The sequence below is a fragment of the Pinus tabuliformis genome, chromosome X, assembly GCF_031772625.1.
Source record: "Pinus tabuliformis cultivar Carrire ecotype Pingquan chromosome X, CPIR1, whole genome shotgun sequence".
In the NCBI taxonomy this organism is placed as follows: Eukaryota; Viridiplantae; Streptophyta; class Pinopsida; order Pinales; family Pinaceae; genus Pinus; species Pinus tabuliformis.
The window spans coordinates 648935035-648951035 of NC_142308.1; the positions used below are offsets into that span (position 1 = coordinate 648935035).

General features: G+C 38.5%; 1 protein-coding gene across 4 annotated transcripts in view; it reads left to right on the plus strand.

Annotated features, from left to right (window-relative positions):
- Nucleotides 1-16001, plus strand: part of LOC149141664 (FKBP-like peptidyl-prolyl cis-trans isomerase family protein) — a 348564-nt gene that overhangs the window by 20464 nt on the left and 312099 nt on the right. For all 4 annotated transcript variants that reach the window (XM_089448330.1, XM_089448331.1, XM_089448329.1 and 1 more), the window contains exon 2: nt 4901-5467. In XM_089448330.1, coding sequence (XP_089304456.1) covers nt 4901-5467 — 567 coding nt within the window. The remainder of the gene's footprint in view (nt 1-4900; nt 5468-16001) is intronic.

Genomic DNA, 16001 nt, shown 5'->3' on the forward strand with positions numbered 1-16001 from the left:
AGGAAGTTCTGATAAACAGAATAAAGGAAATGAAGGGGATGTTACTTCAAGCTCAGGTAACAATTCCCATAATTCTTATGATTGTGAATTTAATTTTTCTATTGTTAATGAACCTACTACCTTTGAAGAAGCTGCTAGTTGTAATGAATGGAAAGATGCAATGCAAAAGGAGTATGATATTCTCATTGAAAATGGCACTTGGAGGTTGGTGGATCCTCCTGTTGGCATCAAACCCATTGGTTGTAAGTGGGTTTATAAAATTAAGTATAAGGCAAATGGTTCACTTGACAAGCACAAAGCAAGACTTGTAGCAAAGGGGTATGCACAAAAAGAAGGTGTTGATTATACAAAAACATTTGCTCCTACAACTAAATGGGGCACTATTAGAACTTTATTTTCTCTTGCAGCTCAAAAATGATGGAAAATACATCACATGGATGTAAAAACTGCCTTCTTAAATGGAGATCTAAAAGAAGATGTCTATATGTTTCAACCAAAGGGTTTTTTTGTTAAAGGAAAAGAGCAGAAGGTATGCAAATTGGTGAAATCCTTGTATGGTTTGAAACAAGCACCCCGAGCATGGTATGAAAAACTAACTGAGCATCTTCTCAAGTTGAATTATAAGCATTTCGATCTAGATGATGCAACTTTATTTGTCAAGAAAGTCAGAAGATCAATTGTATATCTAGTTGTCTATGTTGATGATTTACTTATCACAGGGAACAATGATGATTATATAACATCTGTTAAAAAAGAGCTACAAAAGGTTTTTGATATGACAAATTTTGGTTTACTTCATTATTATTTAGGAATTGAAGTTGATCAGAAACCTAAGCATATTTTTATTTCTTAGAAAAAGTATATTGGATAGTTATTGAGTAAATTTGGAATGCAGGATTGTAATTATGTTTCTACTCCAATGGAGCAGAACCTAAAGCTTACTTCAAATGAAGGCAGTCCATTTGAAGATCCAACAAAGTACAAACAACTTGTTGGAAGTTTGATTTATCTTACTACTCGTCTTGACATAACTTTTGTTGTAGGAATACTTTCTAGGTTTATGCATTAGTGCTGTGAAGATCATTGGGTCGCAGCAAAATGAGTGCTTAAATATTTAAAAGGCACTAAGTCATATGGCATGAAATATTCTAAAGTCTCAGACTTCCATCTCACTGGTTATTTAGATGTTGATTTTGATGGTGATAAAGAGCATGGGGTGTCTACTTCTGGTTATTTAATGTCTCTTGGACCAACAACTATCACTTGGAGATCACGAAAGCAATATGTACCTACTACTTCTACTCGGAATGTTCTGCAACATTCGCTCTCTGATGAGACCCTCCTTGCTTCTTCTGTTCAAAAGCAATCCTCTGTCGGCAATATTTCTTCATGTGGCCTAACTTGTGATAGTAATTACACTGCACATTTTTCTTCTTAGCAGGATCAGAAGGCTGAGAAAAACCTTTCTGCTGAAAGGACTGAGAGGACTTATAGTTGGCAGCAAAAGCATTTTCTGAGGAGGCTAATGAAGCACCATTACCAAACTGCTGTTTCCAATGATCCCGCTGCATGAGTTTGGTGCATAACTCTGGAAACTTCAGATCAACATTAGTGGAGGTAATGTTGAGTGTTTCTATGAAGTGCTCATAAGGTTTTGGTAGACTTTTCAGAGTGATGACTACCATATCTTCTTCCTCCATGGTCTGACCAATGGCTTCAAGCTGATCTCGAATGTCTTTAATCTTGTTAAGATGTTCCTGTAAAGACATACATTCGTCCATCATGATGGAGAACAATTGATTCTTTAGAAAGAAAGCTCTGCTCTTGTCGGATGTCTCGTGCAATTCCTTCAAATGTTGCCAGATTTCAGTAGCTGTCTTGTCGGAAGGAATTTGTGGTAATTGATCATCAGTCACAGAGAGTTTGAGAAGCATAACAACCTCTTGATTTCGATCATCAAACTTATCTTGATTTGCACCAGGTGTACTAGGACTGAGCTCTTTGCCCAAAACGAGCTGGTCAAGACGCCTATATTCAAAAATGGTCAACATTCTCTGTTTCCAGATGTTATAATTGGTGCCATTAAAGCGCTGACTACCTTCCAACATCAGGTTGGTTAGCGAGGCCATCTGCATGTTTCCCAAGACACTTAAAACAACAAAGGAGTCCGGCACAGATTTCAATGCAGATGCTGGCTGATCCGGACAAAATCTGACAGGTGCTGGTGCAATATGAAATAGAACCAGAAATCGTTCTGAGAAGCTTAGGCAGGGAGAAACTTGGAGGATAATTGCATGCCCAGAAACTAACATGTATGCAAAAAATCTATGTTTTCTGAAGAACCAAAAACATATACTGAGAGAGATTGATACGGGCAGGCGTGGGCAAAAATTTTGAAAGTCAGAGCTACCAGAATTGTCAGGGGCAAATTGGGAGCGATACCAGACGTAATTGAGAGCAGCGAGACCAATCCCTCGCAAAAAAATGGACCAACGATCGAATTATGGCAATGGCAGACGTCCAATTATATTGACATTTCCAGCCGTTGCAAAAACAGGCACCGACTGCACGTGTAATCCGAGACTTATCCTCTCGGCATCGCGAGCCGCCTTGTCCAAGTGCAAGAGATACTGATTCCTCAAATGATAAATCGCCCGCAGGAGTCTCTTGACCCTCTCTCCTTCGCCGTCAGATCGCGATATCAGATACGCTAGTCTGGACGCAGCAGGTATCCCGTCCACGCTGGATTCGAATTTGAATATGAGCTTGCGCGGCGGCACCTCCGGGCGGCGGGAGTACTACGTGGGTCACAAGGGCAACACCGAAACTCCAGGCAGAATCCGACCTAGAAGCAACAGGAACCAACGACAGCTGTCTCACTAGCAGCAGCAGCAGATCGAGGTTTTCTTGGCCAACCAGATGCAGGAAATCGAGCACGCTGTTGATTTCAGAAATCACAATCCCCTTCTTGCGAGAATCAAGACGATAATGAAGTCAGACAATGAGAATGTCAAGATGATATCTGCGGAGGCTCCGGTGGTGTTTGCCAAGGCCTGCTTCGAATCCCAAATCGCAAACTAACTCGCACCTGTCGAACTCAAGCGGAAAACAAACGCGATGGCCAAAAAAAAATTGCGGCTCAGAAATTGTGACGCCCAGTAAATTTTTTTCAGACTCCTAGAGAGCAATTTTGAAATGAAGCACGAAATTTTTCAAACAATGAAAAAATTATTTCGAAAAAAATACCCGAGCTCTGATACGATAATGAATGAATGAATTGAATTGATTTACAATGAGCAACGAAGCTCAATAAATAATACAAATGTATTTACAGGAACAATGAGTTTCGACTAAGAGACAGAAACAACGAGTTTCTAATAAGAAACTGCTAATAAGATCACAATCGATCTTATCCAAATAAAATACATAAATGAGCATTAAACACTAAAATAGCATTATTCTAATACCTGCCGATTCTACCACTGAAGCCGAATAAGTTGCTGCTACTCAAGCTACAACATAGGCTACAACATAAATCGTTTGGCTTTAGAAAATACTTGAAGATTTACAGGAGAAACAAAAGACTTCAATGCCTCTCTTTATTGACAACACTTCTGCAATTCAATTGGCCAAGAATCCTAGATTCCATGATCGAACCAAACATATCAACACAAAATATCACTTGATTCGACATCATGTAGAGGCCAAAACCATTCATCTGACACATTGTCCTACTTCAGAGCAAATTGCAGATATCTTTACCAAAGCATTAGGATGTGAAAAGTTTGAAAATTCAGAATGTTACTTGGCATGTCAGATGTCCCTTCGGATTAAGGGGGGAATGTTGACTAATCCTTCGGGATTACTTTGTATATTATTAGTTAGTATTAGTTGGTAGTTTTTCTCGCTTTTATCGTTAATAAGTTACTGAGAAGTTATTCAGACACAACTATCTCGTCTCTATTTTTCATTTGTATAAATATGTGTTTCAACATCAATAAAGCAATTTTTGTTGTGGAGTTTATTCACAGTTCTGTCTACGTATCATATACCTCCTTCATATACCTTGCTATTATTTGATCTATGAAAAGTGCCAATGATTGCTTAAACTTCTAGGGAATATTTTGCAAATAGTCTAACTAGGTTTTATCGAGTTTCATGTTTGTCAAAGACCATCCTTTATCTGGTATTTATGGTTTAAAAGTTTAATTGCAGCCTAAGATGCGCCATGTGTCTGTAAAAGAGAATTCCGTTTATGCTTTGCCTTCAGCTATTTTGATTTTAAACCTACTATCTTTAGAAATTTGTTCCTAAATATTCTAGAGTACATTATAATTTTCAGGAGCAAAAGTGATGTCCCATGGCATATGTTTACCTATCCACGAAATCAATGGCCTTGTTTGATAACCATGAGATCATCTAGTTCCTTTAACGCATTGGTTCCTTTAATGCCTAATTTTGTGTTTGTTGGAATCACGATTGCCATTAGACCAAAACCTGCAGGCGTTATTCTCCACTACAATTGCCAGAGTTAGGATCCACGAGAGACAGTTAGTCCATGTCGCGAAACACACGGGGAGCGCTGAACCCAATGTCCGATAGTGTTTACTGTTTTGTTAGGATTAAAAGAAACTAATGGCCTTGTCTGGTAACCAGGAGATCATCCAGTTTCTTTAATGCCTAATTTAGTGTTTTCTGTTTTGTGAGGATTATAAGAAGTTACTTTTGCAGGTTTTGAAAAGATAGTGATTTTGTTGAGAAACATTGATAAGCACCAATTCAAATTTCAAAACGCCTTTTTAAGGTTATTTCTTGATTATTGTTTAGCCAAAGCTAGTTCAGATACTCTGTTTTGCAAGCTTAGACAGTGGCTCTAATTTTCTTGTTGGTTTGGTTGCAGCTGGTTCTCACACTTATCATTGTCAGTGCGTATCTGGCAAGCAGTTGTTGCAAGCTGCCACATCTTCATCCGATTGCTTTTCCAATATTTACAAGGAGCGTGGATTTTATATACTCAGTTTGAGCTGTGGTCTAGGAGAGTTTAAGCTTCACGGAGGAGACAAACATGCCAAATGTTGTAGGCCTAAACAATATGAACATTGTGGGGAGGATTCTATGTTCCTTGCTTCTACTTTACAGTGTCCAGCAGAAAGATGGCACCCACATGGGGTGGAAAGAAATCTTAGTAGTTGCTCCTCAAGCAATTGCACGAATGCCAGTGAGGATGAACCATTGATGAGATTAACAGATCAATATTTTCCTGCATTGGTAGGGCGAAGGTGTTTCTTTTCATTAGCTTCAGTATGCTTAGGGATGCTGCTGACAGCATCTGGACCATCTGCATCTGCTGTCACTGTAAGGGAGCGAAAGTTGAGTTCTTATGATGAACAGCGCCTTCTTGAACAAAATAAGCGTATTCAAAATGCAAATGGTGCTCCTCCAAACTTTCCAAATTTCATCAGAGAAGGTAATATATGATAATGCCAAAGCTGTCAAATCTATTCTGTTTTGGTGATGTCTATCTGCATGCTGGAGAAATTAATGTTGAGTTGAATCATATCAGATATCTGTAGGAATTTAGGGTGCATACATTCATAAATTCAATGGTGGAGAGAGAAACCTAGTGAATAAACTTTATTATGGATACTGCAACCTTGCATTTTCTCAGACAAGTTAATCATCCCTCATTACATTATCTTATAACACTTTAGGTGGGTTATGGTGGTCTAGTCACCAAACCACTAAATTTAAACGTCAATGTTACAATGATCACACACACACACACACACACACACATATATATAGTGACACAAGTATCAATGAGTGCTAATATTATCAACTATTATACTTTAACACACCCCTTTAATCATGGAAATAATAGTTCTTAGATTTTACCTCTCCTCAATAAAAAGGTGAATTTTTTTACAAATACAAGATGACTATAAATCTTTCATACAATGAGAAACTAGAAACAGCATCGAGAAACTGTCCCACTGAGAAAACCTACTTCTATGGATTGTAAAATTGTTGAAGATGACATATGGGTCTACCATTATACACTGAGACACATGGGTAAACAGCCCCAGTGCTTGCTGGTTCTCTAGGATAGTCACATGGCTACATATCATATTTTCAACTTTTCTTCATCTATAGATGTGCTATTCATTGTTGCTCTATCAGATTGTTGTATTTATGATGCTCAAGGTTAATCAGCTTCAGTGCTAGTTGTCAGTACTCTGTCGGTCTATTGGGACAGATTTTGTGTGGGTTTGTTGGCTTGAAATGCAGACCAGGGTCCACATAGGTGTCCAAGAAAGGCGTTGTGGTTTAGTGTCTGTATATCAATTCCTTGTTACGGGTAAGGTCTCACTTGAGGTGCATTGTCGGAGAATGTCTCACAGTGCAAGACCATAACAGACAAAGGACTCAACCGTAATATTCTCAACAATATAAAAAATGAAAGGCACATGGCAGATGAAGTAGCAGAAATTATTCAGACTGCAGAAATATCCAGTGCAGGTAATTACAATGCCTTGGGCACTATGAGTCTGAGTGTAAGAGGAAGAAATCTGACTTGAATAGGTCAAGGGTCAGCTATAGTGAGGAATATTTTGAGCATTATAACTACTCCACATGTGGCCTAGCAAAAGAAGATGATAAAGATATATTGTTTCTGGATAGTGGCTACTCAAATCATATGATTGGAAATCATGATCTTTTTGGCAAGTGTTATATGATTTCTACAAAAGTAATGAAATCAAGAGATAGCCTGCTGCCGCTTACACTCCTCCACAAAATGGTGTGGCAGAAAGGAACGTACCATTATAGAAATGGCACAAAGTATGTTAGGAAAACAACCATTCCCAATAATGAAAAGTGGTGCCAACAACAACATACATTTTAAATCATTGTTCCATTATGCCAGTGAAAACTATCACTCCAAAGGAAGCTTGGAGTGGTCATAAGCCTTTTATGGCTCATTTGAGAATTTTCAGCTGTGTGGCATATGTACATATTCCAGGTCAGAAGCGGAAGAAATTGGATGCAGAATCCCAGCCTTGTATTTTTGTGAGATGCTCTGAAGAAAATAAAGGTTACAGATTTTATAATCCGTTAACATGAAACTGATTGAAAGTCACGATGTACTCTTCAACGAATTGGAACTGTGGCAGTGGAAAGGAGAGTAACAAGAAAAATCAGTGATTGCACAAATAGAAGATGATATAATATGTCCTCCACCTCTTGCAATCTCTGGCAAAAGCTCAAGTTCATCTAGCGGTACATGTTCTGGGGGTAACTGTACACCAAGGCCTAGTTCAACCCCAACATCAAGCCAAAATCATCCAAGAAAAGTAAGACATCTCAGCAATATATACATCAAAGAACTTTAAATTACTCTGTTAATTTTGCTTTACTTAGCAAAATTTAGTGGAACCAATTATATTTGGAGAAGCAACAAAAGAAAAAGTATGGATTGATGCTATGAATGAAGAGATGGAAGCAAATCACAGAAATAATACATGGGAATTAGTGCAGCTTCCAAAAGATAAACATGTTATTGGTGTCAAATGGATCTTTAAGGTAAAATATCGTGTAGATGGTTTTGTGGATCGGGACAAGATAGGATTTGTTGCCAAGGGATTTTCCCAGAGCTAAAGTAGATTATTCTTGAACCTCCTTTCCAGTGGCAAGACTTAATGCTATCAGGACTGTATTGGCAATCATTGCACAACACAAGTGAACTGTATCTCAAATGGATGCGAAATCAACCTTTCTAAATGGCTATTTAGATAAAGAAATCGATGTGGAGAATGTTACAACCTATGTTGCATTGGTTTTCGGGACAGGGAAATGGCGAGAACAGGGACACATCTTTGGGACGGCTAGAGTGCACCCTCAAATTTTCAAAGGACGACGGGTTGGGGATGAACCATTATATAATAATAATAATAAAATATTAAAAATTTAAAATTCAGTATAAGCATTTGTACTTGCTTCAAGCTTGTAAGCATAGCAAGCTATACTATATAGTATTATGCACAACCCTTACACTCGCCAATTTTGAGAAAGATTGAGCAATAAAGGGCGGAGTGACACTCCATTATTGGCTGCTAGAGATGAGCAAAATGCAGTTTAGTTTTAGAAAACTTAAGTTTCACTGTTTGCAATTTGCAATAAGGTCCATGGTCTATGAGACAGAGAACTGTCTCTATAACAGCTCTTCTTTCTCCTATTTCTTATTAATGATTATTACGTTAAAACATATGTCATATACATCTTTTGCTTCTCAATAGGTTTTGCATATTTTAGCAACTGTATTGAAAACCACTATAAAACTCTTTGGTTTTGTTAAGAGATTAGATTCATATTTCAGATTAAAAAGGTAACTAAATATGAATCTATTGAAATATTTAGTACCCAATCCAAGTCACTACTATTTGATTGTTTTCACAATGCTTGAGGTTGGGAAAGGGGAAGCACTGGACTTTACTGACCCTTGGGAACCCATGTACAATATATAAAAACTCAGATGACCCAAAAATTGAGAAGAACAAGAACAATAATTGCAAGGATCAGTCATTTGGAATGTTGCATTTCTTTTTCTTGACATGGAGGCTTTCCTTGTTGTAATGTTTTTGCTGAAAATACAATATTCAAATCACCAAAAACCCAAATTGAAACCCATGATACAAAACACATGTTTTGAGTTGTAACTTGTACAATAGATTTAGATTCAGTGCAATACAAAAATAATGGATGGGAAAATAATCATATTGTCCAATCATCAATGCCCATGATTGTCAAAACTGAAGATATATGCCTAGAATATCCCTGAAATTTGCCAGAAAATCCTTGAAATCTGCCCAGAACATCCCTGGATTCTGTTTGGAACGTGTCTGAAATTTACCTGGAACATTTTGGGGATGGCCAACAAGTCCCCAAGTCCTCAATGAAGTCCCCAATAGTTTTGGAATGTTTCCTAAGGGTCCATAAGTCCCAAAAACGCAGTAACAGTGGGATTGTTACCACTCAAACTAGCAGGGGTCCTAGGAGGGGATCCTATAGAGCAACTACTAGGTCGAGGGCAACAATGGAGCGATATCCCATTGTCACCTCAGCTAAGGTTCCCTACTCTTTATGGACTTTCATTGATGGGAGGAGACCCAGAATAAGGGAAATCATTGGATGAATAGATCAATAAGAGGATGAGGAGTGATTCCTAAGGCCTATTCACAAGAGAGACTCAATTATATGGCTTTCTTGCTCGGGAAGCAAGGTGATATGCTCTCTAGGAAGGGCTAAGAGGATTCTTGAGGCTAGGGTTTGGGAGTATATCTTGTAAAGATGATTCCTAGGCCTAGAAATCCTTATGGAGAATTGGTCTTTATGTGATCTTTGTGGAATTGGAGTTGTAAGGTTGCGGGACCACAAAAGACCAAGTGGACCTAAAATTAGGTCAAGGATATGGAGTTGATCAACCAAGGAGGGGCTTGACCTAATTATGGAAGAGAAGAGGATCAAAGGACAACTTTTCTTTTGAGAATTGAATGCAATGATCCTAATGAGGACACTAGCCAAGGGAAACTTAGGGCAAGAAATGGTCCTCGAGCTAGGGCTTGCTATATCTCAAGTTCCCACTGTCGAAATTTCTTGAAATTTGGAGGGACTTTAGAAAAACCCTAGCGCAATTATGGACAAGGGAATGAAGTATTTTGATGGCTACAATGGGACAAAAGTGATGCCCTAGGTGCCCTATGATGGCTAGGCCTAGAAAGAGAGAGAGGAGGCAAGAAAGATAAGCGTTTAGGTGACGACTAGTGGATGGATTAGTGCCTTGCCTTTGGGAGAGATGGAATCAAGGAGAATTTATTTTTTGCAAAGGATTTACCTAATCAAGGAAGCCTTCAAGCAACTTCGCATGACATTAGGCCATAAGAGCAACTACTTAAGGTCTTTATACTTCGATATGTAGTAATCAATGACTTATCAAGATGTATTTAGCAAAAATAGTCTCTAGGAACATTCACCCATTCATACATGGCCCATGCAATGCTACAAAAGACGAAAATTTCCACAATTTTGCATAGGAAAGCAATAAATTTCAGACTTGTATAGCGAATCCCAACAACATTCATGTGACAAAGTAAATAACAGGAATAAGTATGAAAAAATTATTTACATGTACAAATGAGTATATCCAATCATCATATTATGCCAATAATGAAGCTCCAAGATGAGAGAATTAGATCCAAACATCAAAATGCATCCATAACATCCAAACTCGTCCTCTAAAAGGGATTGCGAAATCCTCAAGAGCTACAAAATCCCAATCCAAGTGATGATGATGAAAATGAATCACCTCACTTGTATTTATACAATCACTAATGAGCTTGATTTGTCTAATTTGGCCTAATTGAGCCCCAAATAATAAAATAATGTGCAATAATAACATCCCTCAGTGACAAGCCCACCAAGATAGCTCAATAACATAATAATAAGCCTCTCAAGAGGGTAGAATGATTAATAAAGTGAGTTGTTGGGCCTTTGAGGAGGCCTAATGAAGTCCAGGGTGTGCCATGATGTGAGAATAGACCTCATACATAATGGACAAGGAGTTGGCCCCTTGTTTCCAAGCAAATCCCTGTGGTACCCCTAAGTGGGTGTGAGGGGCACAAGGACATCCTCATGGGTCTCCAAGTGGATCGAAAATGCCTGTAAACCATCTATAAGGGCTTGGATGGTGTCATAAGTCCTCATTTGGGCCCAGATCATCTTCCAAGTGTATGGTGCAAGTGTGGAGCCGACTTGGCATGGTGAACCAGGTGCATCATCCTCATCCAAAAGGTGGAACACGAGCAATCAACCAGTGGTGCTGGGGATCGATGAAGTAGTCTCTACTATGGTGGAGGTCCATGGCTCTCAATGCTCACTTTACAGGTGCTAATGCAACCCTCTGGAGGGCTAGGACCCCGTATAGGGAGACCAAGCCCCAAATGGAGACCCATCTGCAATCCTGCATAAGATCCAATGCTTCCCCTTGCCCTCCAATACAAAAAATATCTAGAATAATCAAGTAAAAGAGCTTACAAGTCATGGAATCAATGGGGCATTTCATGGTGGCATGCCCTTCCATAGTGGGCTTTGGCATGTACAAGTGTCTCTAAGCTCAATAAGGGGGTTAATCAAGGACCCTATTAGGTGGTTTCAACCTTTAAAGGAGGTGGCATGTGTTGGAAAATATAACTATGTTCAGTCTTCATTAATGTACTTGAGTCATCATGTAATGTACTTGTCAAAAGAATAAATAAAATAATTATTATTATTATTATTGTGACTTATTAAAGCATGGGTTTCATGCTTGAGTCACCCTGTTTTAGGTTAAAGTCCCCGTTGAGGACTTCTAGGATTTATTCTAAGTCAATAGAGTCATTGTACTTTGAAAGAGACCCTTCTTAGGCTTTTGAATCATGTAAAAAGGTTAAGTATTGAGCCAAAAGTGATTTATGTAACCTCCACACCATGTCGGCCTAGAAGAAGATCAAGTCGGCCTAATGACCCTATTCAACCTCACATGGAGCCTATAAAAGCAAGCTCATCGAATTCATTTGGAGCATCATTCTCTCACACAAGTTCGAAATCTCCTATAGCTGGGAAAAAGTGCGAAGTTCTCTTGTAGCTAGGAAAGAGTGCAAAGTCTATTGCCGGGAAGCCGAAGTGTTGATTTGGGGTAGCATTGGATGTGCTCTAGCCATGAAAATTGGTGGAGAGGCTAAAACACATGAGATCTCCAAGACCCATAAATGGTTTGGGCAGATTCTATCCAGTTTGGGTGATATTAAAATAATTAATATTTTTAATGGAGTTCCTAAGTCTAAACTTAGGAAAAATAAAATATTAATGAATATTAATATAAAACTAGGTTAGAAGGTTCCAAAAGACATGGATCAAGCCAAATCTAATCTTAGCCGTTGATTAGAGATGTAATATCGACCGTTGAAGGACCTGTTGTCGCGCAGATTGACACGACAACGCTCAGACCGGGGGCTGTCACTCTGATCCCCGATCCCTCCGTTTAAGCCTGTCTCCCGCGGCTAAGGGGGGTAGTCCCTGAGAGATGATGAGACCAACTGTCGACCAGTTGGTTGGGAGACACGAGACACGATATGAAAAGCACTAGATGGATTTGATTAATTTAGCAGACCAGTGCCTTAAGAGATTGTGGTTAAAACGATTACTTGTTAAATGATATAAAAATATGGACCATGAACAGCAATCATCTATCATCAGCTAAATCACAATGCTCTTAGAATGACCAAAACGATATCCAGCAATTGAGAGTTTTCAAAAAATAAATGCTTTAAACCACCACGAGACATAAACCATTAACCAGATATCAATTTCGCATCTCGTCTTGAAAATTTAGATCTCAGCATAAAAGATATGACAATTCCCGAAAATAACTGGATCTAAATTTTTTATTTTATTTTTTTTATTATAAAATGAAAAATTTAAATTTGAAATTTAAAATCTAATTTAAATAAAATTAAAAAAATGAATCTAACCAAAATATAAGTTAAAATCTAAAAAAAATATAAAAACAAGACCTAATACAACTAAGGCTAATACATTAAGAATTTAATTAAAACAAATCTAAAACAAAAATTAAATCAAACTCTATCTAAAACTAAGTCTAAACAAATCTTTTTATTTTTATTTTTTATATTTAACAAAATCCAAAAAAAAGGAAACTATGAAAAATTGACTATGTAAAAATAAACGTAAATCTAAAACTAATAAAAAAAGAATAAAATAAAATAGAATCTAATTTAAAACATTAAACCCTCTCACCTAAAATGAAACCTCACGACACTTCTAGGATTAACACGCAAACGTATTAAGCAATGGTCAAAAGACTGAACACGCAATTGCTGGAGCGTAAACCCTAACCTGAACCCACGCTATGGAATCAAAACTCACGACTACGCCTCAAAGAATTACTCGAACCAGTCAGCAGTGCTTATTTTTCAAGGGACTGTTTTTTCAACGGCATAAAGGGAAATGCGTAGCACGAGATTTCCAATGGCAGCGATGGACGGAAAGGAACTCACTTGAGACGTAGAATTTTCACCTGTTATTGCTCCTGCGTGAGAAACGAGTGGGCTTGAAGCTGATGGCGGAGCGTATTCTGATTTGGCGCCTACGTTTTTAAAAAAAAGAAAAAACCACTATTCGTCTGAGCGCTGAACGATTTACGCCAAGAACTAAGCAACGTCCCCTGTTTTTTTTTTGGTTTTTTGATACCAACCGGATGGCAGAAAGATGGTTAGTGATAATCGTTCAAGGGTTTGAGGTTTCCGGTGCTTCGGACGACAACGTGAATGTGTAATGACGGCTGTAGGCTGAGGGGGAGGACTGATTTTGGCATCCACAGGACCACGCTTTGAAAATGACAGTGTCTTTTCTGCAGGGGCTAAGTTTGATTTGAGGCGCAAATGGGGGTGGCTGAATGACTTTTGGGAGAAAGCTTAAGCAGGTTCACAGGTTGGACAGCTGAAGGTGGCAGCAGAAAAACAATAATGATTTAAATCCAGCACAAAATTTTCAAATTTTTCCCGCTCCAGAAACCCTGGAAAAATTTCTAGATTTGGTGTACCTGTAATCTGCAAAGAGGGGAGAGAAACCGCAACATAACATATGCATAAACAAAATTTGAAACCCTAGATTAATTTAATAAATGTACAGACTTGGCCCTTTACAGCGAGATTTAGCAAATAATAACAGGAATACTTCAGGTTATCAAACAAGATTCAGAAATCTCTCATGTAAATCAGAAAAGAAACTTTTAATGATTAACCCAGGGCCGAAATCAGCTAGGCTCTGCAAAGAAAAGCCTGTGGGAGTCGGCTGGTTCAGCCTAGAACTTCCCCAAACGCCAACCAATATCCTTCACCTAAAGATCTCCTGCACATCTCAAGCAACCATCAATAAAGAGAGAAAAAATGCTGCTAGATCTCAGGAAATAATGGAGATACCTGCCATTATTTCAGAAACCCTAACAACACTCAAACCCTAGCAAGTGAACAAGATACCTGTGCTCACAATACTCTGAAAACAAGCTATTATTAATGGCTGAAAACTGAAATATGCAGAAAAATAAGCATCTCACAGCAATTCCAGAGAGTAACACCAGCAAGATTTGGACCCCAAAGTCTTCTTTTATTAACCAGAAATCAGATTACAAGAGAGCTTTTTCAGTATTGACTCACAGATCGAATGATCTGAAATGACCACCTAAGACCCTATATAAAGGAAATGATCCCAACAGCTAGTTCGAATGATCCATGTAGAAATGATCTCGACCGTTGATGAGGATCAAGACATCTCTTGATCTCATCCGTCGATTTATTCACTTAAAATATTATTATTTTATTTTATTTTTTAAATTTTTTATTATTTTTTATTTATTTCATTTTTTAAATTTTTAAATTTTTTATTATTTATTATTTTATTTTATTTTTTTTAAATTTCTTAATTTTTATTTATTTTATTATTTTATTTCATTTTTTAAATGGATCATCGAACTAAGCCTTTGGAAACATCACCTAGGACCTAGGACTTAGGACTCACGAGGGGATTTAAAACATTTTCAACCCTCAAGACACATTTCATGATGACTTTTTACAATTTACATCTCAAGGGGACAAACCCACTTAATACATGCCCTCACAAAACACCCAGTTCTGCGACACAACTATAATCTAGCAGATCAACACACTAGGATTCTCCTAAAGTTCTAATGACAAAATCCATCCCGGCTTTGAGGTCAGGTTTGAAGGAAAACTCTGCCGATCCATGGATCGGTGAGACGAAAAACCTTCCGGGACGTAGATTACCACTAGAAAATTAGGTCCACCTAGGCAATACACATACACGACTCATGTCTGCTAAGATTATTTACAATTCATACATGCAGACTGGGTTTACAATCAAAATGATCAAGCTGTTGATGACTGCAGGATGGCACGGAAACGTTGATCAGGTGCTGCCCCTTTTTGCAAAGAAAAGGGGGGTGTATTGCATGGGTAGTTGACCAGTAGTGGTCAACAGGACCAATAGGAAAAGTATAAGAGGAGGCTTGAGGGTCAGTTGGAGATACACGAGAGTGATCAGTCATTCGATTTTCTAAAGTGGGGTTTGCTAAGAAAAGTCGAATCAGTGATCAGTTGTGGCGAGGGGCAGTGAGTATGAGATAGAGAGGCAAAGATAGTGCCGAGAGACCAATGCAAAAGCAGAGAGAGGCAGACGCTGAGCTAGAGGGAACACGCAGATCCCAACAGAGACAACGCAGAGCTAGAAGGGCCTGCCTCATCCACGCAGAGGGCAACAGGAGTGACGCAGAGGGCCGTAGAGGCTGCGCAGTGCCTCAGAGGGCTGACGCAGAGTGTTCCGGGCTGAAGCTAAGCTTTAGAGGCTGCTGGTGAGGGTTTCATGGGGCAGATTTTCTAAATATTTGCTTCCGAATAGAGAGGTATTACTGCTAGATTATTTTCTCTGTTGGGTGAGCTGGTTTGGCACACAGTTGTACTCAAGGAAAGAGTGCATAATAATATAACCCTTAGAATTGCTGCACTGGTTTTCCCGCATTGGGTTTTTTGGGGACGAGTTGTCCAAAAATAACGGTGTCACTTGTGTGTTTGCTATTTCTTTCAGCTGTTTATCTGTAGATGTTTGAGACTGTATTGTGTTTATTTCGATGTTTATATGTTTAAATAACTTGTTCATAATTAACCAGTAGGAGAAATAAACCAGAAGAATACAGATAAAATTTCTAACGGACAGACTTAGAAATTTCAACACCAAGTGAATGCGAGTTTGGGGAAGTCTAAAGAGAAAGGAAAAACTGAAATTTTGGTGCTTCTCTCTCTTTGTTTCGTGGTATGGGTTGGGAGATCGAAGTCTCCTAAGTTTCACTGTTGTCGGAAGTTGTTGCCTAGTCGAAG